Raw genomic sequence first — 23,639 nt, 5'->3', positions numbered from 1 at the left:
CGCAAATACGCTTTTCGTGGTATGGAAATCCAACACTTTTAGCTGTCTTAAGCAATCCAGCGGGGCACGGTTGTAGTGTAAGCATAAAGAACGCGGGTGTCGGTATCTGATAGCCTGAGTTAGCTTCATTTTTCTAGGAATTTTCCCACGTGTGGACGACGTGATCTAGGTTTCGTGCTAACGAGATCGTCACGCCGATGGCGCGACGCGACTTCTGAGGAAAAAGACGCAGCTTAAATCTGGCGACGGGGTACATACTGTGCCGGGTGTATGTACACCTGGAACGGAACAGAACGGCCCGGAAGAAAATTTCGCGGCAGCACTCCCGCAAGCAAACATTTACGCAAACGATATGGTAGTCAGCCCAGGAAGAGAGCTTACAGCTTCGTGTGCATCGATACACATGGTCACAACTTCGTTTCTCAGGCAACATTTCACATATCTGATAAAAAATCGTATGTCGCCGCACCCTAGTCAAACACGCTTTCCGCGCAAATGCCCCAATGGCAAAAAATGAGCCATTTTTTAATCATCTTAATAAGTTTCAAGAAGGTAGTTTGACTGGGGCGGTTGCCTCCTTCAGATTAACGGAGGTGCACAACTGTCTTTTATTTCAATAAAAATGGAATATAAAAATTGGCTAATGTAAAGTTGAATATTGGTAGGGCTTGATTTGACGAGTAACTACTTAAAGACAGTGAGCCGCGGAGGTTGTCAAGCCGAATTCTACACACACACAGACGGTCGCTGCAAAGCCAGGGTGCATGCGGCCTCCAAGAACCCAGACTGCAGAAACTCTTTCTGCAGAGCGCGGCTGCGCGACTCGACCTCCGGGTCTCATACGCTGGGAAGCAGACCCCTGGCTCTACGCTCTTCTAAAACACACGTGTGAGGATCTGGTCGCCCCCCACGCGCGACTTGGGCGGGCGTCACGAAAGGCTTCATCCTCTCGCTCGACTTCCCGTGTACAAACACCTCGGGCCGCCGCGTGGCCATTTAACCAGACAGAGGCTGTGAGGTCAAGATCGAAACTTCCGCGAGGGCTAGAAGAGCGACAGCACCGCGTCCACAAGGCCGTAGCCGCACGCTTCCTCCGCGTTCAGGACTTTCTCCCTCGCCATGTCTCGGCGGACAGTTGCAGCACACTGCCCAGTCACCTGACTAAGAGCCAGACGAGAGACAAGAGAGTCATGCAACACACAATAATCCGTGTCAAAGCGTATCATTCCAGTACGTAGATCCTACAGGCACCTGAGAAGTCGTTTCTCTCTCCCCGCCTCCCCGCCTCCCCTCCTACGCCGCTCCTACCTGTAGAGCCGCACGACGCGAGCGTGCAGATTCGCGACTTCTCCGCAGTCTCTGATCAGGTCTGCGGCGCGGCCTGCGAGGAGGCCCGCCGGCTGATGCAGCAGCACAGAGCTCCCTTGAACAGCGAAGCGCCGACCAGGAGTCCCCGCCGCGAGAAGCAGCGACGCCATGGACGCAGCCATGCCAAGGTTCACGGTGTAGACCGGCGCCTTCAGGCTCTGCGAAACGCACGCAGAGGAAGAAGAGAGCGACTCCACTTCCAGCGCATCCAGCGGCATCAAACCCAATGCAATCACCTCCGCTCGCTCCCCCCTCCCCCCTTCGATGTATACGACGTCGAGCAGAGCGGCGATTCTAAACCCCCCCAGGCAGGAGGCAAGAGGCGTGTCTCTCGCGCGTGGCGCTCTCCCCAACTTCGGCGTATTTCGCGTTCCACCCTGCGCGTGGAGGCCTTACTCTGATCACGTCAAACAGCGCGAGGCCGGCGCTGAGGGAGCCGCCTGGAGAGTTGAAGAAAATGATGAAAGGCTTCTCATCCTCGAGAGGGCCCTCTTCAGCGGCGCTGCGCCTCCCTGCTGTTGTTCCTGCACCGGCCGCGTCTGCCTCTTCAGGCAGGCACACCGGCGACGCAGCAGCGGTGGAGCAGACAGATGAAGAAGAAAGCGAGGCATCCAACGGCGAGGCAGACGAGACACGGAAATCGAGAGGAAGCTCCCTGGCGCTCGCGGCGCCTCCTGCCCGAGCCTGCGCGTCGCCTGCGTGCGTCACGTCTTTTCCACTTTTGTCGCGGCCGCTGGTTGCCGAGTCGAAGAAAAGCAGATGCGCCGCGAGGCGATGCGCGAGATTCTGATCCAAATCCTGAAATAGAAAAATGACGCGCTCGTTCGCCGCCTCTTCAGACCCTCTCGCGGCATCTCTCTCCAGCCTGCAGGCAGACAAACAGCCCTCTTGCGTCGAAAAGGCATGACGCGGCACGAAGCGGTCGTCACGTCGCGACACAGGCGAAACTCCTGACGCAATGCACCCACCGAACCCGACGAAGCAACAGACGAACGCGTTCCTTCGTTGGCTTCAGCGAAGCTCTCCGCGGGATGCGGTGCAAGAAAACCCTGCGAGCCGAGGCAGGCAAACACCAGAAGACCGCGAGGCGCGACTGGCGCGCTTCGAGGCAGCGTCCTCCACTCCGCCAGAGAGAAGGTTGTGGGGAGCGGAGACGCGAAGCCTCGGCTACACCGGCCACAAGGAGCCCGTCTCAACTAGCTTCGCGGCCTTCTTCAATAAACGGGCTCCATTTCAGCAGCGCACAAGGGCTCGCCAAACAGCTACCGCCTCCCTGCTGCGTGGAGCAACTCCTCGTACACAACCTGTGAGACGACAAATTCGTACAGCTACTCCCAGAAAGGCAGACGTGGAGGCGGGCGTGACGGCAACGAAAAGCACTCACAGCCTGTAAAGGTCTCTCCAGAGAGCGGATGGCGGACGGTTGCGGCCTCGGGGGAGGGGAAGCGAGCTACCAGAAGAACTCGAGGGAGACGACGAAGAAGAAACAGACCCCGGCGGAAACGAGATGGGAGGTTGAGCCCACAGCGCCGAAGCTGGACGAGCCCCGGACGGTCGGAGCGGCAACGAACAGACGGACCATGACCCCGGAAAAGTATTTGAACAAGAAGAAGGGGAAGAGAGAAAGTGGGGTGGCTGTTGAGGCAGCGAACCCGGCGAGTAGAGAGCCGCGTCGCGAGGAGAGACGAGGAAAGACAAAAACACACCTGGTCTTGGAGAGACTCCGCGACTCAGGAGCGCAGAGAGACACTTCCCCGCTAAGGGAGGTTGCGGTGTGACGTCATCCTCTTCCTTCTTCTTCTTGCGTCCAAATCGATGCGATGTGAACCTCTCTCGATGTGCAAAAAGGCCGCTTTCAAGCTCTTTCTCCTCTTCAAAACCTGCCGTGGCTCCGTCTCTCGACAGTGACGAATTCTGGCGCCGCGGAGGGATGGTAGGAGACGCCGAATTACAGCCCAGAGACGACAAGCGCAGAGGAGACGAGAAGGCCCAGGTTTTCGGCTCACACAGAGAGGCCGATGAGGAGGCGAGTCTAGAAAAAGCAGAGAAAAACGCGGGCGGAGACGCTGCGGAATTGAGAGGAAAAGAAGAGGCCCGTGGTGGCGGAGAGAGAGCCTCGGACCAGAAATGGCAGTCGGAGAAAGGAGGCGCGCGGACAGTCTGAGAGACACCGTGCGAAAGGAGAATAGAATTTCCCAGAAAAGCGAGACAGAAGAGAAGAAGGAGGGGCGCAGGAGGGGGAGAAGAAGATGGAGAGACCAGACGCGGAGAAGGAAAAGAAAAGAGCTGAAATGGGCGGAAATCCGGCATGAGGAAGGCCGCAGAGAGAATCCGAAGTCACATGCGCCACGCGGCTCGACGCCTGAATACTGCTTGTCCTGAGACACCTCGCTCTCCTCGGGCGTATATGCAGACAAAAGAGAAAGCGCCGTAACGGAAAATGATAGTTTTGAAATGGGTGAGGCTTTTATATCATGCGCTGACACGCCTTTTTGAAGCGTTTGAAGAGCTCCCGAGAGTGTGCACATGTGCGTCGACATGCACCAGCCCGCCTAAGATCCTTGTAAAGAGAGAAGTCACCGCCTCTGTGGGAGGCCGTCGGAAAGTTGGAGAAAGAGACTGAATGTTCTGGAAGCATTTGCCTAAGACGCATTTATCGCTTCTTTCCTCCATTTTTCCGCGAGGTGTCTAGACACTTGATCGCTGCGTCACGGCGCTTCAGCGTTGTCTGCAATGGCTCAAAACTGCGAAAGTTGCATGCAAAGCTGGACTGCGTTCGCCGCCCTCTCTTGCAAACAAAATCGAGGCGTGAACCGAGCAAAAGCCTTATTTTTTTTCTAGGCGCCGGTGCCTTTTCTTTTGTGCCGCCTGTCTGTTTGCCTGTCTGCTGCCCTTGATTACGCGGCGTGTACGCGAGGTTCTGGGTGGCTTTTCTCGCACGTTTTCTCAAGCCGTTTCGCAGGTTTTCCGCGGTTGACTTTTTATCTTTTTCCCGTTTTTCATCTCCAAGACAGAGAGAATCTGTTCTGGCGTGTGACTTGGCTTGGCATCCTTCTTGTGAGAGGAAGTTTTGTCTCTTTCTTTCGGGCTGGCTTGTTCTCTTGACAGCAGCCGCGAGGCTTTTTCTCGGAAGCTGGGACTTTCTTGCGACGTCCAGACGCGGCTCTGCTCGTTAACTAGCTTGTTTCCACGTTCTTCCCTCGCGTGTCTGCGAGGCATGCTCTCGCCTTTTTCGTTCTTGGTCTCTGTCACGACTCGTCTTCTGTTTCTCTTCTCGTCGCTTGCCTCGGCGTGGAGCGAGCAAATCTTCCAGTTCGCAAGCTCGATGCTGTGGACTGCCTCTTTTAACCGCAGTCTGCGCGCGTCGCTCGGCATCTACAGTCCTCTTTTACCTTCCTGTCGGGCACCGAAAACACACAGGAGACGCAGAGTTGGCACCGCTCTCGCGTCGCCTCTCCCTCTCGCGCCTCAGCGGTGCGCAGCAGGGCGCCCGCGGGCCACTTCGCCGATCGTTGCCTCAGCGTCTTTCTGCAGCACAGGAGGCGCGCAGGCCGCGGAGCTCGTCTGGAAGCCCGCACCCCGCCCTCGTGCGCTGGCTGCCGGATTCGCTTCGACTTTATTTTCTCTCTGAGAGCGTTTGAGGTCTGAGCGACACGCCGCGACCGTCACCCTCGGTCGCCTTGCGTCCCTGCGACTCCCTCCGCCTTCGAGCCTCGCTTTTCTCCGCGGCCGCGGCAGCTGCCCCCTTTTTCAGCTTTGTCCTCGTCGCCATGGTGAAGTGCCGGGGTTTCAAGCCCCAAGGCATGGTTCTCAACCCCATCCGGCGCGTCGTCTCTAGCGGGTAACTCTCCGCCAGCAGAGTTCTCCCCGCTGCTTTGCAAAGGCCTCGAGTAACAACCGAGTCGCTGAAACGCACGCAGAACGCGCAGCTCCGTTTGCTTGCCTCTGCAGCCCGCGCGCATATACGCGCTGCAGAGTGCAGCTCGCGCAGCCTCCGCGCAGGCGGGCAGACGCAGCAGGCACGCAGATGTGTGGACGAAGCGACTGGTATGCGGCTTCGTCCCCGCCAACGCGCATGCATACATATACATATATATATTTGTATGCATGGCTATGTATCTAGTCATATATGTATGTATATGTATATATATGCATATGCATGCATAATATTCGTATATATGTGTGTATAAGTTTGTACGCGCTCTTGAGGGCACTTCGCGTGTCTGTGTTTTCGCCGCCTGCAGCCCGTCGTTGATGGAGAAGCTGCAGCGGGACTCGCGGCCGACTTGGGATGAGCTGCGGAAGATGCTGAAGAAGAAAGAAGAGAGCGCCAACGAATTCTTGGAGCGATACGAGAACGAGCAGTTCGCAGATCAACTGGAGGTAAGAGGTCATCCTGAGCGGGAGAGAGAGAGAGAGAGGAAAAAAGAAAGAGAGAGGAAGCAGGCGGGCGCTTGAGTGCAAGCAGAAGGACTTGCTCGTCTGTTTTCTTGTCTTTCTTCTCTTCGTTGCTCCTTTTCTCGCGCGACGCTGGGCCAGAGGCCGGGGCGGAGGTCTCAGCACCGAGAGGACGCTGGGCGCTTCGCGAGCCTGCCCACTTCAAGTCACGGGGAGGCGGGCACGATGCAGGGTGGCGTTTGTTTCTGCACTAAGGGTTGAGAATTTGCGTGCTCTAGGCGCGTGGGTAGTGAGTGGATCGCTGCGCGTGTCTGGTGGTGCGCCCCCTGTTTCGGGGTGAACGTGCGCGATGCGGTACGAGGGTGGGAGTTTTGTAATTTTTTTTTCTTTTTTCAGCATTTTCGCAATGCGAAGATCGAGGCGCAGGAGAAGCAGCACCTGGAGCTGTTGAGGCAGGAGGCGAAGCAGCGCAGAAAGCGCGCGCGCGACGATCGGGTCAGTTCTGCAGAGTCCAGCGACGCGTCGAGCTCGAGTGACAGCCGCAGTGCTGACGGCGAGAAGGCGAGCAGCAGCGCGAAGAAGAAGCGAAAGACTGAGAAGAAGAAGAAAGACAAGAAGAAGGAGAAAAAGAAGCACAGAGCGGACAAGAAAAAGAAGAGCAAGGTGAGCGCGGGCCGTACTCTGGCGGCTTTCAGAAATCAGGGCCACGGCCTTTGTGTGGATTCAAAAGGTCTTGAACTCGCATCATCCGCATGACGGCGTTACAACCTTCTGAATGGCGCCAGTCTACACTGCAGATTGCGCAGCCCCGACTTGCGCCCTCTCAGGAGCGAGAAAAGCTCTGTTCGCCTCGCATGTGCTCTTCTCAAGCGTGCGGATTCGATTCTACGTGGCAGCTAGGTCGACTCGGAAAAATCCGTAGGCATCTGGGCTAGCTGCGGGTTTCGTCAAAATCCCTATCCTGCGGAGTGCGAGGTTTTCCTTCCTCTGAGGATTGTCGGTCTGCGCGGGTGAAGTGAGCGGCGGGGATGCATGCCGGGAATCTCGAACTTTGTCGCCCTGTCGGGGCAGGTGCATGTCGCTGTTCGCCCGGCGGTGTGTGTTAAAGGGAGTCTTCACTTAGGAGGTTGGAGTTCTCTGCGACATTCGTTTTGCATGTCCACGTCTTTTATCGCCGGCTTGAGCGTGTGTTTCCGCAGGGGCCCGCCCTCGTTTCCGATTCATTCTCGCATCAGACCTTTTTTTCGCTTCGTTGCGTCTTTCTTGCAGAAATGCGACTCTGGCAAAGACGACGCGGCGGCTGCGGCTGCGCACAACCCGTATCGTCTGTCGAATTTTTTCAGCCAAGTCTGCGGCGCGGAAGGGTCCTCCAAGCCCTGAAAGTCCAGAAAGGCGCGCTCTGCGCAGTCGAGGTTGGCTTCGCTTCGCGTGTTAGAAGAAGATCGCGTCGAGGCAAGCTGAGCGCGAATCCGTCTTCTGTGAGCGCGGACTTTGCTCTCGGGCGACGGCGATCGCAGCAGGCGGGCGCACATTGCATGCGACTGGGAAAATCGTGAATTTTGATTTTTTTTTCGTTTTCTTTCGCGGTGGCGGAAGCCTGTCGCGCCCCCTGCGCCGACGCGAGGGGAGAAAGGGAGCTACGTGGCGGGCGGGTTGCGGCCTCAGCTCCACGCCGCGAGTTGCGCAGAGTCGACGGGAGTTTCGTAGGGCGCACGCGCCTTTATCATGCCGCCTTCCAGTGCAAATTGACTCGCTTGTAGAAGAACTTTCCTGCGTGGTCCTGCGGCGCGGCCCGCATGGCTGCGCCTGCGCACACGCTTCGCTCATAAAACGAGAAAGCAGGCAGCGCACTAGACTTCTTCAGCGATGGTTGTGGCATTTCCCGTCGCAAAGACCAGCGCACTCAGAGATCGAGAGCTGCAGCACCAGAACTCTGGGTGTGCCTGCGACGCTAGATAAGTGCAGCGCGGCGTGCCTAGCAGCGCCATGCTTCTTGTTTTAGGTATATCCGATTATATTGCATGCCTGCTGGTGTCTGCACGCCAGGTCAGAAATTACTCAGGCAGAGACCTCGAAGGCAGATCGCGGCCGGCGACTCGCGCGCACGGGTGATGTGGAGCGTCACGAGCCGCGTAGACGCCGTTCGGTCTAGTAGTAGGGCAGCAGGAGTAGACGGACTTGATACTGAAAGCGAAACGCCTTCTTCATTCCTCGAAACCGCGGGGAAGCACACTCGCAGGAACAGTGGACTGCCACCAGTCTGATGATCCACCTAGCTTGCAGCGGCCGAGCTGCGGCTGGTAGACTAAATACGATAGTGAATTGTGAAAAAGGGAAGTCTGCGCTGGCGTTGTAGATGTGATGTAGCGCGGCGCGCACAGCACATCACTTCGCAGACGCAAAACTGCATCCCCGGCCTCAGTTGACTGGCACAGAACTGCGGAACTTCCGTTGTTAAATCCGCTTCCGGTGGTGCTTGTGGTCAGACTCGCGCGTGTGCGTTTCGGTGATTTAGAAGTCTGCAAAAATACCTGCGGATGCCGGCGCTACCGCTTACCCGAAGTGCATGTGTTGGAGGTGTTGGAGGGACCGCAGAACGTGAGTGTGTCTGAATGCTGTGGAATCCCGGGTGGTAACAATGACGCCGCACTGCCGGGAAGTATCCATTACGGTGCGAAACACAACATGCTTTTCGAAAGACGCATCACGCCACCGACGTGGCCCCCTAGAGCAGCAGCCTCGCCTCGATGATGGCACGCGTGCTTGCGTGGACTAAAGAAAACAATGAAGCGTGCCTCGAAAAAAGAATGCAATCTCATTCCCCGCGGGGAAGCTTGCGATCTCGACGGCGTCTCGTTTCTCCCAGGTGATCGAACCTCAGTTTTATCTCCGCCGATGGTATCCTTCTGATGCGCTGAGTTTCCTCATTTCTAGGCGTGATCAAGCGGAACTGAGGCGTCTCGCTTTGTAGGATTTGACTGATTCTGCCCAACTTACAGCCACTGGATCTAAGGCATCGAGTAACCTTTGCGGCCAGAGACGCGCGTCACCGCCACAGAGTAGAGTGGACAGATGCCGGTCGATGCACGAATCTTCTGAAACGTTAGCGGGCGGCTCTGCGCCCGTCCTTGCAGCGCCTTCCAGCTACTACTGCGGTGCGTGGCGCCTCCGGCTTCCTGCAGTTCGCACTGCACTGCCAGTGAGCGATTTTCAATGCGACGCATAGACATGTCGTTTGCAACCCCCCCACTCTATTTGATCGCGAAAGCACCCCACCGTTTGAGTTTGTTTGCTCTTGCGGTTTTTCGTGTTTAAAGCTTGTTGCTTTGTAGATACTCGTCTGCATTCGTCCATTGCTTCTTGTTAGCGTCTCGTCTCGCGGGCGTCATTCTGCGAATCGCACCATGAAGGGCCGAGGGTTGCTTTTGTGTGCGTGTGTTGCCGTCGGCATGGCAGCGGAAAGCGCTAAACACGTGGCGCTTGCCAGCGGAATAATGGACGCGGAGCCGTCTGTGCCGACAACGGAAACTGAGAGTTACCTTGGTCCATCGAGCTCCAAATTAGACACGACGCGGAAGCCTCAGGCCGAGGGAGGAGGAGACGCAGAACGGGGGGCTGGGAAACCGGTTGCGTTGAACATGTTTTCTGTGTCTCTAGGGACAGAGAAAGAAAAGCAGAAGGAAGCCGCTCAGGTGGGCCGCTTGCTTGATCAGCTTTCAGGTTTGGTGGAACCGGGGACTGCTGAGGCGCTGAGAGAGATCGCCGGCGAGGTTGCGGAGGAGGACGAACCGGGTTCCCAAGTCCGGGAGCAGAGGCCAAACGTCGAAGGTGGGAGGCGGGTCAATTTCAAGCGGCGGGTTTCCCTCTTGCAGGCTATTGGTGCGTTTGTGCTGGCGTCAACAGTCTATACTGCGCTGCGAGAGCGCGTGGATCGGTACCGAATGGGCGCCGAAGCGCCTGGGAGCCCGAAACATTCCCTTCTTAATGCCGCTCTAGCAGCCGTCGCCCTGGTTCTCTCCTTAACTGGGAGAGAACCTGTCGCTACGTTCCGGTACAAGTATTTGCGAACGAGACCGCAAAGGCAGGGGGCTGCTCGCCCTGAGCGTTCTGAGACGCGGGAATAGGTTGCCGCCAAGGAGCGTTTACTAGGCTTTGGTTTAGATTTGATAGTCTTCATGTTCACGCTTATCTTGGAAAATGCGCCACGCGGTGGTCGACGAACCAACTCCATGTGGTGTGACGAGGCAAGTATCGCGTGAGCACCGCGTGTTCCGGAATTTGCGTGTGCCACGTGTAGACGGCAAGCGCACCAGTGGTTGGGGAACCGATAGTTCCGTTGCTAGTGCTAGTATCCAGTGTGAGAGTTCGCGGACATGCTTGGTACACGGTCCACGTGCAGCGCCGATGACGGTGATGTGTAGCGGCTGATGAGAGCTTGTAGTTTTCGATTCTATATCGGGACAGTTGACTTGTCTGCCTTCTCTCGCACCCTTTTTCGAGCTGTGACGATGAGAGCATGAGATGTGTTTGAGCACTGTCGTTTCGCGTAGCCTGGTTGAAGCACGTTGCAACTTTTTGCATAAGCGAGTGAGGCGCTTCTCCGGTGATTTTATGGGGGCTACAAATAGTCTGTAACTCTTCAAGGGAGGTTTGCCGTTCCGGAGTACGTGTAGGATTGCGTTTTTCTTTGGTGCAGGTCTCACGTGTTCTAAAGGTTCGGTAATTGACTGTGCGCGGTATCGGGGAGCTTAAATGGTGAAACGCATGGCCATAAGCACCCGACGGCTTCTGTGCTGTTGCACGTCCCGGCAATTCAAAAAACAGGGTCAAACATCTTGTTTGTTTTAGTTAGCTTCACGTGAACGTATTGTGCAACGAGCGCTCTTAGAATTCGATTCTCGCTTTGCAGGCAGTTCGTTCTATGGGCCCCTCTTGATGGCCAGCGGAGCTGCAAAGAAAACCGTTTGCGCGTTCTGAGGAAACATGCCAAATCATGAAACTGATAGAGTAAACGTCCACTCGCACTTCCCGGCGCAGAGAGGCTACCGTGAGTTCAGTGACAGATGTAGACAGCAGAGCCGGTAAGTCCTTTCGGCCGGGATCAATGCATACAGTGGCGCAGTCCGCACGAAGCCGAAACCAAGTGGAAGATGGTGAATCAGCGGCTGAGCAACCCCGTTTCATTATGCTGACTTCAGTCGAGGTAAACCACAGACCTGCTTAAATGCAGTAGTCAAGTGGGCGCAAACGTAACGCCTCTGCGCGAGGAGGGGGCAGTCGATTGCGATGACATGTGAGAACTAACTGATCAAACATGCAGCACTCGCGTATGTGCAGAAGATCCCCCGAACCTCAGCTACTCCGCCCTGCGCTACGACGTTAGGAAGTGCGAGTACTGCACTCAAATCCTTGGAGACGCACGAGAGCAGAGAGGCACCGCCCCGAATGCGAGGGTTGCGCGCGACGATGGAGTTTTGGAACCGACGCGCAATGACTACACGTCAGGGTGCTGCGGCCCTGCGACCTCTGCATTCGTTGTGACTGCAGGAGTAGCGAACTGCGCTGGTTGACACGTCGCGTTACGTGTTTGTCTCTGCAGGTAAAGCTGTTTGTATACCTTTAACGTGCAAAAACTGATCCGCCGCGATGCATGTGGCGTCGTCAACTCGTGTAAAACATATTGATCGTTCGGAAACGACGCAAAGCTTGGCGTGTTAATCGTGCTGTTGGAGCGGGCGCGCCGCCGCATTCGACGCAATAATGCATATCTTGTGTTTCTCCGGTATTGCAGTCCGCAGCGAGGGCCACTACACACGTGCAGTTCGCTTCGGATAGCAGTCGTCTCTAAAGGCCCTCACCACACCCCCGCGCGACAGCCCCATCTCTATCTAGCCCAGGCGCCTTACGGACGCGGCTGCGGCATCTTAAAACCTTGCATGCGTGGGCACGTCTCTACGTTCGCAGCGGGCGCCCAACTGCGGCTGCATTCGCAAACCGCGAACTCGCCGGCCCGACAGCAGCAGGACGACGGCGAGCACGAGACTGGCTATTCTCCAGCGTTTCAAACGGCACCCGTGCATCCATCACATTGAAAATGCACAGAAAAAATCACCGGTGGCGCGATCCGACCCGTAAATCTCGCAATGTGACGATTGTGATGTCCCCTATGCGACTTGCGGCAAGCAGATGGTCAGCTGTACATACAGGCGCCACGATGCCAAGGGTCTTTGTGCGTGCGCAATTCCGCACATGGACAGAGCTCCGCTTTCTGGCTTGAAATGCACAACATCTAGAAAACCGCCGCAGAACGCCATTCCGCTCCTTCTGAGGGCCTCGCACCCCGGCGGAGGCTCCTTCCCCTCAAAGCGGCAACTGCACACCACAGCTGCCTCGACCACTGCCGCACGCCGGAGCCTGAGCGTCGTCGCACTCAGCATTTCTGGCGCAGGCGCTCCTTCTGTCGCATTGCCGCGGACACCTTCCTTCAGCCGAGCTTGCCCGCTTTCGCTTGAACTACACGGGTGTTCCCCGCCGCTGAACAGACGCTTTGATTCTCTTCGCCGGGAGGCACGATACGTTCCCCTTTAGCGCACAAGCCTTCCAGGCGGCTGGCTACAGCCTGAGCCCCGCCCGCACGGAAGGCGTGAGTGCCATGATGAACGCTGATAGACGACACCGGAGAAGAAGAGTGAACGCGGCGGAAACTGCGGCCTGCGGCCTGCGCTCAGGCGTCGAAGCCGATGAACGAGAGAATATCGGGGATCTTCTCCGGGTACTGCGCGTGACTCTTCACCAGCCCGGTGACGTCGTAGTTCTCCACACCCGGGACGCACTTCACGGGGCTGAGGCCTGCAACCTGGCGGCGGACACGCAGAGAGGACGACGCACACAGCGAGATCAAACACACGCGCAGGCGCCGAGAACGAAGAGATACTGCGCATGCGACTCGAGCACCCTCAGCAAGCAGCCAAACAGCGCCGCCATCCCCCGCACCGGTACTCACGACAGGAAAAGACAGCCGTCCCCACGCACACCCGCGGAAAGCGGGTGAGGACGAGCTTCTTTCCAGGTTTTCAGCGATGCAGTGGGGCCCAGGCCATCCGCGAAGACGCCGGCGGCTCGAACGCACCTGCAGGCCCCACTCCATCCATCGATAGAGAAATGCGAGAAGCCAGTCGGAGCGCGAGTAGACGTTCACGAGGCGCCGGCTAACCACGTCGCGAGCCGCTGACCACTGCTTCGCGTTGAGGCTCGCAGGCAGACCAATGAGCACGCAGTCGCACACCACGTGGAGTTTTCGCTGAAAAAAAAGGCGACACGAGAGAAAGAGGTGAAAGAACGCGAGAAAGGGAGGCAATGGACGACGAGGGAAGACGACGAAGCGAAGACAACACCGACGCCACACTCGCGCACAAAAAGAGAGAAAAAGCCGTTGAAAAGGCTGCACGCAGAGCATAAAATAGAACGAGAGACAATGATAGTCATGCAAGGAGAGACAGATCAATAGATCGAGGCAGACAACGACAGAGACACGGAGAGAGATATATAATAGATAGAGAGAGACACAGAGAGGGATAGAGCAATAGACAAAGACACAGACAGATATCAGTAGATAGATAGAGACAGACAGAGACAAACAGAGACAAACAGAGAGACAGACAGACAAAGAGAAAGGGCACAAACGCTGGGTGACAGGCGGATGCACGCAGGATTGCGCCGCGACGGTGAGAAGACCGCCAAAGAAGCGACAGAAACTCAAGCGAAGCGGCTGCCAAGCAAAGGCGTAAGACGGGCGAAACGGCAAATTGAACGCCGAAAATGAACTCGGCCGCGAGGAGAGACGTGCGACAATCCGCAGCGGGAACAGCCAAACAAAGCTGGAGGGCGGACAAGAGACACGCAGTCCACACAGGTCGACGGGCGAAGCTCTTCGGCGAGCAGCAAACACGAGAAGCCGTGACGCTGACCTCGGACGCGCAGAGAACGAAAACAGGACCTTGCATCGCTGAAAGGAAAGACTCAACCCTAAGGATGCTCTAGGCGGCTGAAAGAAGAGGAAGAAAAAGTAGAAAGCCAGAGAGTGACGCATCTCGAACTTACGCGCTTCCACAGCGTCTGCAAACAGTAGAAGACGACTCGCGCGCCCATGCTGTAGCCGACCAGGCTGACGGGTCGCTGCCCAACTGCCTGCGAGCAATCACCGAAAGCGATGCGCACAAGACTCAAAAGGGCTTTTCAAAACAAATAACAGAAGAGTTTCTTGGGCGGCCTCAGGCCCGCGGACCTCTGATACCAGTCGGAGACCTGGCGCTCACGGAAGGCGCGCAGCACCATACGCCGCAGGCATGTGCGGCATCCGGCTGCGTTCTTTAGCCTCCCTCGAGCCATAATTCTCTCGAAGTCTCAACCAAACGCGTGCACGGACTTGAGAAAAGCAGACACGCGAACAACACATGCGTGCATCGGAATCCTACTCGAATACAGAAAAACATACATTTATTTACATATAAAGAATATGTCTTATACATATAAATATACATATCAACGCACTTGTAATGGCAAATGTATGTGGCAGCCTGGTGAGCGCGAGATGTCTCGGTATCGCGCACTCGCATCTCGACACACAGATCCGCACCCCAACGCACATACATACGAATATACAGACACATATACACAAGCATATATACCTATCCATATACACATATACATGCATGGATATATATATATTTATGTATACCTGCGTGTCGGAGATCGCATCGGCGAGAAGTCTGCCAGCCTGCTGTGCGCGTTCTCGACACAGGATCCACGTGTTGTCGAGGTTCGCCGCGTACTGAATGAGCGCCATAGGCCAAAACAAGGCGAACGTGAGGCCACCGAGCACGGTGTGCTGCAAGTAGTACTTGCCCGCCGCGACAGCAAAGTCCTGCGAGCCCACCAAGCGGAAGCATCCAGAGAAACCGCGATGTGAGCCGCCCTCAACGAGGACGCGTACCAATAACGCGACGTGGAGAGGCACAGAAGGCCCCCCAAACAGCCGCCGAATTTCGCGTGCATAAGCTGCAGCCTGCCGTTGACAATGTGAGGGGAAGTTCCGACAGCTGCGAATCCTCATAATGGACAGACGCTGCAGACCGACGCGGAGATTCGACACTCAGCATGCCACAGACTTTTCGCGCCGCCACGCTAGTGTCAGCGTCCACGCCGCGCGAACCGTCCGCTCGGCTCATATACGGAGACGTGAGCGGCGAGCCGAGGGCGCATACATTACCTGCGAAAGCATTTGAACGACCATGCCTCCGAGGGCTTTGAGGATCTTCGGCTCCCACTTGAGAGAAAAGAGATCTGAGCACGCGAGCGGACATGCCTGCAGCTGCAGAGAGCGGCAAAAATAGGAGACAATAAAAAACCTACCGCAACCCCAGACATGAAGCGCTGTCGAAGATTAGCTCCATCGAGGCCTCTGCCTCTCGACTCACGACTGCACCAGCATTCGCAAACCTTCGGCAAACGGTCGTGCACAATACATACAGTATATACATATTTATACATTTATATACATATATATATGTAAATATGTGTGTAAATGCATATACAAGTATACGCTCATACATGGAAATATACATATATACACATGCATCGCGACCTCAACGCAGATAAGGCGCTAGAGGTGTGGGCGCCACAGAGAGGAGCTTTTGCCGAAAGGGACAGACTGGCTCCCGAGCTCACATACCGACTAGTCGAGACACCTTCACACTTCTACATACATCCACGTATACATATATATAGTATACACATACATGCATATGGCTCTCGAGACGCCTCGGATGGCAGCTCGGTCTGAGGCACTGTCGTGTGAGCGACCTGCGCGCATCCCAACAGAGTTGCACACGGAACCGCCGCGGACTCTGTGAAGCTTCTGGCGCCTACCCAGGGGAGGGAGATGTCATCAAACGTGCGCAAGTAGCCAGACACGCAGACAGTGACTCCGAGACTTGCCGGCGTTTTTCCGTTGAGCATGTCGAACTCGAAAACCTTGATGTTTGCGATGCGCCTACTGTACTTCCACCCTGTCAGACCTGAGACAAAAAGGAGGCAGAGGAGGCGCGCAAGAAGCTACGCACGCACACCGAGATGAAATTCCCGCAGGGGAAAAGGTGAAGCTACTCAGACGACCGCAGAAAAAAAGTAGGCACTGGAGCAACACAGATAATACACTCGATTGTTTTCCTCGTTGAGGTCCCTCCACCCTTTACTCGAGCGCCTCCCTCTACGACACACGCCACCGGTAGAATCTCGTGTCTCTTTGTAGCTCCTGGTCTCCGTTGTCTGATTTCTCTTGTGTCTCTTAATCCTTTTTCTCCTCTTCTGTTTGCCTTCCCCTCTAACACGCGTCTCAGCATCACCACTCGCCTTGCACCGTTTCGTTTCGCGTCTAATTTTCGCTTTTGCGCACGGCTCTCTCCTCAACACCAGATACGGCGCATACACATACCCATACCTACCTGCCTATCTACATGCATGCATGCACACATGCACGCATACATACAGCTCGCCGTAAAGGCGCCTTCTCCCCACCCGCGCGCGTCGCCTTCCGCGACTCGGCCGCCCGGAACGCGCCTGCTGCCTGCTGTCCCTGTCGCTTACCGGCCCCTCCGGCACCAAAAAGAGACACCATGACGGCCATGCCGCCGGCGGAGGCGAGGAAGGCGGAGACACCGGCCCCGCCGAGCCCAAGAGACGCGAGGCCCGCGACGATACCGGGAGCGGCGAGACCTGCTGTCAGCGCCACCAGAAATCCGCCGCCAAGTGCCGCGCCTGGACAACACGAGAGACGGGTTCGACCTCGCAAAGCTGCAGTCCATTTGAACAGATCGAGTCCCGACGGAGCATCCGCGCACCTTACGCATGCGACCGATGTGTGAAGCGACACCCCATACGCTAGACGAAGATATAAAAATAAGTGAATATAGAATATATATATGTATATGCGAAGCCTCGGACGCCAGGAATGCAAAAGTAAAACGCATGAGCTTCGCAAAGGTTCCAAGGTTACCTGCAATCTTGAGACGCCTCCAGGCCTTCTGCCGCGAGCCTTCCTTCGTGCTGGCCTGTGACGCACACGCGCAGCGCTCCAAAACGATTCAAAACAATAAATCAGCGAGCGGCCCCTACCCTCCTCCGCAGAAGAATCGCCCGCGAGAGCAACGAATGCTGCAAGCCGGTCCCAGCGACGCGTACACACGAGATAGCATCAATTCGCATAAAAAAATACATATATGTGTTTAATGGTATATGTATGTATATATGTGTATCACTCTGGTAATGCGGCGAGCAAATCGACGTGTCACAGACGGCGCGGACCAGAGACAGAGCGAGAAGGGTGAAGACGCATGTGCGTGAAGTCTAGTCTTGGCGCACCGCCACGCTTGCGGCCACGCGAAGAGGAGAGAGGCGAGGCCGCGTGGAGCAATAAGCCTTTGTGCGACGGCAAACAAGAGAGAACTGAGGCAGCAAACACCCTAAACCCTGCACGCGGACATCCGCATTCGGCGTTTTCGAGTATGAATACGATTGTAAGTGTGCCTCGGGGCAGAATGCGCGTATTTTCGCATTGAAAACGCGGCGCGACACCGCGTGCGCAGCGCTGGGGCGGCATACTCTGAGCAAACCGAGGAGGTCGGCGGCGAGGTGATGTTGGAGTCTAATCAGAATGAGAGGATTGAGGCCAAGCATCTCCACCGCGAAGAGCTGCAGCATGAGCTGCACGCGGGCGTCAAACGCGCCGCTAGTCACGAGGGCCGTCGTCAGTTCTCTGAGTAGAACTGTCTTCGCGGAGGGCGGCAACGACGGCATCAGCGAAGACGCCTCCTCGTCATCGCCCGAGCCCGCGGCGGCGCTGAAGCTCCCGTCGTCGCGCCCCTGCAGCCCCGAGAGGCGTCCGCTAGCTCGCGCCTGGTAGCGATGAAGCTCCTCCTCAGTATGAAGCAGAATTCGCTGCTCCGCGAGCGAGAAACCTTCATCGCCGCAGCTGCTGCCGTCCTCGCCATCCTCCTGGATATCTTCCTCCTGCTCCTCCACGGAACCCACAGCGACCACCAGGCCTGCTGCATCCTCGTCGTCTTCTTCGCGGCGCTTCTCCAGACACACGCGCAGTGACGAATCGCACGTCTCCGACGGCCGCCCGCGGCAGGGGGGGCGAGACTGACCCGCGGCGAGAGGATGCGCCGCGACACACGTGAAGCGAAGGGGATGCGAATCCGAACCCGAAGAGGACACTTGCCACGGCGGCGCCTGCGTTGCTTGATCCTCTCCAGCGCCCCGTGTCTCGACTCGCTGCAGACACGCGCTGTCGCAGGGCAGCCACCGCGCAGAGCCCAGGCCGTTCTCTCTCTTGCCGCTCTCGGACGAGACATCAGCGTCACCGTCCAGAGAACCGAGGCCGCGGGCTCGCGCGCACACAATGGAAGTCTCCAGGCGCTTCCTTTCCGCCTCTTCCTTTCGCCTCTCTGCGTCCAACCGCCGCCGCAGACGCTCACTCACTTTCTCTTCTTCCTCTCCCTCGCCGCTGGAGCTCCGCCCGTCACTCGTGCGGCCTCCCAGGCTGTCGCTCCTCCGCGCCGCGTCTTCTCCGCACTCGCCTGGACTGCCGTGGTGCAGGCTGCCGCCGTCGTCCACGCCGCGCCTTTCGGCGCGCAGCGAAACGGCGGCTCCGCTCCCCCTGCCTGCCTGCGCGTCCCCGTCTGCGGTGTACGTACAGTCGGATGCGGGAGCGCAGGCGCCCCTTTCTGCTCTGTTTCCGCGTCTCTTTCCGCCATCGCCACTATCCGCACTCCCCCTACGCCTCTGTCCTCCCTCCTCTTCGCTCTCGTCGAGGATTCCCTGTCTCTCGCGAGCGTAGCGTGCGTGCGGCGCTACCGGCGGAGAAGGATTTCTGCGTCTGCCATGGCCTGGGCGGCTCGTCTGCAGCTCGCTGTCGAGTGAACCCTGCCCTCCGCGACTCGACGCAGGGCCGCGCGACGAGGCGCACGCATCTGAGGGAGCCGCTGTGGAAGCAGACACCGAGTCCGAATGTAGCGCCGAGGACGCCGCCGCTTTGCCGTCACAAGGGAAGGACGAAGACAGGCTCGCGCTGGAGGGGGAATCCTGCGGCGAGGAGGTCCGGTGAGCGAAGCACGACATCTCCGCGTGAAGAGTGTTGAAAATCGAGTTGAACTCTGGCTGCAGCTTGTCGCACGCCTGGACGACGACTTTCATCAGCGGCACGGGACTCAGGATGTCTGAAGCCTGAAACCAAACACACCGAAGCCAGCCGCCACCACGCCGCACGCAAGAACGAAAAATAACTCCACATGGGCAGAATTCTCGACCCTCGGAGTGGAGAAAGCGCCGGAGGCGGGCAGACAGCCTCGCGCGGAAACGCTCAAACAAAACCGAAAAGATAGGAAAGAACGAACCGGCCAAGACAACGAGACAGCGAGACAGTGCGATGACTAAGGAGCCAGCAGACCTGCGAGATGCGCTGGAATCTGGAAAGCCGAACAGAAAGACGACTGCGAACAGAAGAAAACGATGTGTCATGCAAGGGAGCGGGACACTGTCTGCCGCCTACCGTTAGCCCGTCTTTTAAGAGCTGGTCGCGCAGAACAATCGGCCGAACTAAGCTCTTCTCGACGCTGCCGTCGACGTTCAGAACTTGGGGGCTTGCCAGCGTGTGAAGAAAAATCAAACTCCACTCCGCGAGGAGACTCTGGATCTCGGGGCTGGCGCTGAGAAAGCGTGCGCGGACACGGGCACAGACGCAGGCAAGGCAAGCGGATAAGAAGAGACACGCGCCCGTGGAAGAACGTCAGACACGACTTTTGACATCCACAATATGCTAAAGCGTACCATTCAGGCACCATATGAGGCGCAGTTGAATCCGATACACTAATATGGAGTTCATCCGCGCGTCTCGCGCGTGAAGGAAATAGAAGGCGAAAACAAGACGCAAGGACGAAACGCCTAAGCAGCCCCTAGAAGACAAGGCGAGGATCACGCAGAGAGGAAAAGCCAGAAACGACGCACCCAGCGACCGCCACCATACGGCCGCGCAGACAGCGGAGACGGTTTGGCTGCAACAGTCGAAAGGAGACAAAAAAAGAGACAGTGCGACCCTCGAGGAGAGCCTCGAGACTCGCCGCGCGAACTCCTTTCCATGAACGCGGCCTTCTGTCTCGTGCGCCGAGCTGAGCTGCGTCGCGCACCCTTGTCCTCTCCCTTCGTCTTTCTTCCCCCTTCCCCCCTCCCCCTCCCCCGACACCTCCCATTCTGCCTCTCCGCGGCACTTTCTCACCTTTCAATGTGCCGCAGGCAGAGGCAGACGAAGACGCCGAGGAGACTCTCGCGGCAGCTGGTGTCCAGCGCAAGCAGGCGGTCAGCTTTGAGAGGGATATACTGCAGCGCCAGTACTTCGCGCTCGGCGTTTATTCTCAGTTCCTGCAACTCAGACTTTGTGCTCTCCAAGTACCACTCGGCATCTTCCTTGAGTCGCGCCTCGATTTCATCGAGTATCCACGCCTCTTCTGCTTCGTTGGACGGGAAAAGGAGCATCTCCGGTTCGCCGCCTCGTCCCTCCACAGCCGACAGCTGCGAGCGTTCGCCCCTCCCGCCCGGCAGGCCTCCATCATCTGGCTTTCCTGCGACGAGAGACGAAAGGCAACCTGCCGCCCTCGCCCTCTTCTTCTCTACGGTCCCACGCGCCTCTGCGCCTTCTGGCTGCTGCAGACTCTCTCTGCTCACGCTTTCGCTGCGCGTGCGTCGACTCGCGAGCTTTCTTTCCTCGCCGTGCGCATCGGTCGCAGCCTCGCCTGCATGCGCCGCGCCCACCGCAGCCTTCTCGCCTTCGCCACCCTTCCTCGCAGCACCGCCATCGGCCGCGGCGGCAGCCGGCGAAGGGTGCTGGTGGCCTTGATAGACCTCCCTGATAATGTTGAGCGTTCGCGTGCCTCTTTCCGCCGAGACCGGCCGCGATGCGGCGCCGTCCTCGCGCCCATCCTTCTGCCGCGCGCCTGGCATCGCCGCCTGGTCCCACATGGGCGAGAGTGGATGAATCGCCAGAGGCGTCCGCGGGATCATCTCGCTTTGAAGAAGGACGTGGTGATTCTTCTGGTGAAGGAAGAGAGCCTTGGAGATGTCTGCGGCCTGCTCAGGCTCGATGTCCTCCATCTTGACGTCGCCGCTCTCAATCACTTTCTCCACTGAGCGCGAAAGAACGCGCTCGCCGGCGGCTGCGCCCCCCGCTGAGACCTTACCGGAAGTCGAGGAAGTGAGAGAAGACATGAACGACGCCAAGCCTCCCGCCGCTGTGCCCACGAAAGGAGACGACGCCGGCGCGCCCGCCCCCTCGAGCGACGCGTGGGAGGCATTACAGGGGGCGAAGGAAAGAGATGCGCTGGCAGCCGGTGAGTGAAGCGCCGCGCCGCTGCCGACTGCGAACAGTCCAGAAGGCGAGGAGGGAGACGAAGGCCCGACGCCTGTGGCGCTGGAGACGAGAGAAAAAAACGAACGCGTCGATCGCGGGCCAATGGTGTCGTCGACCAGGCGTCCCTGAAGCAAAAACTGCTGCTGGTGGTCAGGCTGTAGGTACACCCTGCACGAATCTTCCGCAGCTGCATATAGGGGGGACGAAGCACACTGCGACTGCGAGGAAGAAGAGAGATGGCGCCCAAAGGGATGCGGCCGAGAGACAGAAGAGCGGGCAGGCCCCAAAGGAGCAGAAGAAGCTTGACTGAGAGGAGACAGGGGCGCGGAGGCGTTCCCGCCGCTAGCTTGATGTCGCTCTGCTGCCCGTGAGCCCGACGAGGAAAGAGAGGGCGAGGGAGCGGCAGCGGCGGACGAGGGGGGCCACGGCCCGCCCCTTGGGGATCCCGCCATGGGGGGCGCGAGGCAAACGAGTTGACCTCGGCGCAGCCAGGCAAAAACGAAGCAGGGTGTGCTTCGAAGAAAACTTGGAGAGGAGGGCAAGAGAGAGGCAAAGGCTGCTGGAACCCTATAGAGATGAACGCGCTGAAGATATAAAAGAGAAGGGACCGCGGAGGGCGTGCAAAGGAGACGATGAGGTCCTGTCGCTTAAGGTCAGGGCGAAAGGGGCGCAGACGTGCACAGAAAGAGAAGCAGTGAACGCCACCTATCTAAAAGACCTCGCAGCGTATCTGTTCAATATTTAATCTTCCCATTCCTCGTATTCTGCTGATTCTGCTCAAACGTCGCTGATGTTCACGCGAGGCCCGACTATACGAGAGGAGACCGTTGGAAACAGCATCACTGCGGCGAAGTGTGCGGATGCGTTGCTTCTCTAGGCGACGCCGAGGGAAACCCTGTCGCGGAGGGGAAGAAAACAGATCCAGGAGGAAAAAAACCTCAAACGCAGAGGAAAAGGGTCGCTCGAGCTAGACAGCTGGTGGGTGGCGCATTGCCTCGCTGTTCCAGCACAGCGGGAGTTTGCCCTCTGTGCGAAAGACTAGTACACCGTTACTAGGGAGCTTTGAGAAACTGGCGGGACAGAACGCGTATGCGATCTGCGTACGCGAGGGACATGTGAAATGCAACGCAGCACACAAAAGACTGTATACACACAAGCTCGCGACGCAGCGAGAAAAGCGTTCCGCGTCCACAGCGAACCTCCGGCACGGACACCGGCGAAGGTCACATGTGTCAAGAAAACCATGCAAACGTATGGTATCTTCTCGTTGCCTGCGCACAGTTCCTGACATCGCTCGGCATTTTAAATCGACAATTAGAGACGCCGTTCAATAATCATCTCTTGGCATTGAGGATGGTCACACCACCTTACAGCTTTGTGTATCAACAGACGAGCACCCCGCCCACAGACAAGCATGCGCGAGTTTCCGAGCCGCGCCTGCCAGAGTCAGTAGACAGAAGCTATAGTGAATGAGGGCTAGCATACGCGAGGCAAACGTGACTCGACTTGAGAGGAGCACCATTGGCGGGAACAACCGGCCCAGCAAAAAAAGGAGCTTCGTGATGCATAGTAGCCCATACACCGGCTAATGAAATGGCATGTCGAGTCGTACCCTACGGAGAGCGAACGGCAACGCTAAGAGCAGCGAATGTGCGGGTGACTCGCTACCTCATTTGTGAAAAAGGAAATGTAGCCGTGTCTGTAACATGCTATAGGGAGACTGTGTAGTCCAACTCCTGGTATAAACTCCCTCGAGAAAGGTGTTTTATACAGACATAAGATTTCCATTTTAGTAGGCGTAACATATAGCGGGGCCAATTGACGTGTACAGATATTGACCGCAGGCGAGCAGGCCAGTAGTAGCTCACAGCTGCGGAGGACACTCTTGAGGCGCGGAATACACACATACGCAGCAGTCACGTCTCCTACTCATCCGCCACTGAATCGTACACGCTGCGCTTGAAATACTCCTCAGCCCCCCAGCCACGTGTGCTGGATGCGGTCTCCTCCAAAGACGTGCTGCTGCGTGACAGTCACAGTTAAAATGCTGTGTGTCTCAGAGATCGTTCTCCTCCTCCACGACAAAAACCAGCCGACAAGGGTTTCGACCGTGTTCGTACGGTCACCACTGGAGACAATGCAATGACCTGTGACAGAAAAAACGCTCCTTGTGACTGCGACAATGAGCGAATGACGCCCATGCCAGCAACTCCCTATGTCGCCCCTAGGTATGAACAGATGGTTGATATCAGCCGCTGCGTTCTGCGTCATCTCTGCCATTACAAACGCGACGTTCCCTCCTTCTTCTTCTCATCCCCAGGCTTTATCCTGTTGAGCAGAGTTCTTCCCGTCTCCAGTATAACGTGTCCGAACAAGGCAAGGGCAACGGCGCTCGTTAGAAAAACTACAACAG

The 23,639-nt window shown here is 57.2% G+C and overlaps 4 protein-coding genes across 4 annotated transcripts; 2 read left to right on the top strand and 2 right to left on the bottom strand.

Annotated features, from left to right (window-relative positions):
* Window positions 1-1,043: 1,043 nt before the first annotated feature.
* BESB_065950 (uncharacterized protein) lies at window positions 1,044-3,678 on the bottom strand (the record flags this gene model as incomplete). The annotated part of the gene is made up of 5 exons (XM_029364988.1): window positions 1,044-1,161; window positions 1,309-1,526; window positions 1,765-2,233; window positions 2,337-2,417; window positions 2,753-3,678. 5 exons carry the CDS (start codon window positions 3,676-3,678, stop codon window positions 1,044-1,046), a joined length of 1,812 nt encoding a protein of 603 aa, XP_029218571.1.
* Window positions 3,679-5,138: 1,460 nt separating this feature from the next.
* On the top strand, window positions 5,139-7,146 carry BESB_065940 (uncharacterized protein; the record flags this gene model as incomplete). The annotated part of the gene is made up of 4 exons (XM_029364987.1): window positions 5,139-5,209; window positions 5,613-5,751; window positions 6,163-6,429; window positions 7,036-7,146. The coding sequence occupies 4 exons, from the start codon at window positions 5,139-5,141 to the stop codon at window positions 7,144-7,146; spliced, it is 588 nt and encodes a 195-aa protein (XP_029218570.1).
* Window positions 7,147-9,170: 2,024 nt separating this feature from the next.
* On the top strand, window positions 9,171-9,890 carry BESB_065930 (uncharacterized protein; the record flags this gene model as incomplete). The annotated part of the gene is made up of 1 exon (XM_029364986.1): window positions 9,171-9,890. The coding sequence occupies one exon, from the start codon at window positions 9,171-9,173 to the stop codon at window positions 9,888-9,890; it is 720 nt and encodes a 239-aa protein (XP_029218569.1).
* A 2,600-nt stretch (window positions 9,891-12,490) lies between these two features.
* On the bottom strand, window positions 12,491-21,678 carry BESB_065920 (uncharacterized protein; the record flags this gene model as incomplete). The annotated part of the gene is made up of 11 exons (XM_029364985.1): window positions 12,491-12,622; window positions 12,896-13,066; window positions 13,867-13,953; window positions 14,504-14,689; window positions 15,035-15,136; window positions 15,694-15,842; window positions 16,411-16,581; window positions 16,820-16,874; window positions 17,425-19,050; window positions 19,376-19,532; window positions 20,099-21,678. 11 exons carry the CDS (start codon window positions 21,676-21,678, stop codon window positions 12,491-12,493), a joined length of 4,416 nt encoding a protein of 1,471 aa, XP_029218568.1.
* Window positions 21,679-23,639: the final 1,961 nt, after the last annotated feature.

This window comes from Besnoitia besnoiti, chromosome VI (assembly GCF_002563875.1).
Source record: "Besnoitia besnoiti strain Bb-Ger1 chromosome VI, whole genome shotgun sequence".
Taxonomy (NCBI): domain Eukaryota; phylum Apicomplexa; class Conoidasida; order Eucoccidiorida; family Sarcocystidae; genus Besnoitia; species Besnoitia besnoiti.
The sequence above is the reverse complement of the archived record's forward strand: the minus strand, read 5'-3'. Positions and strand labels throughout refer to the sequence as shown.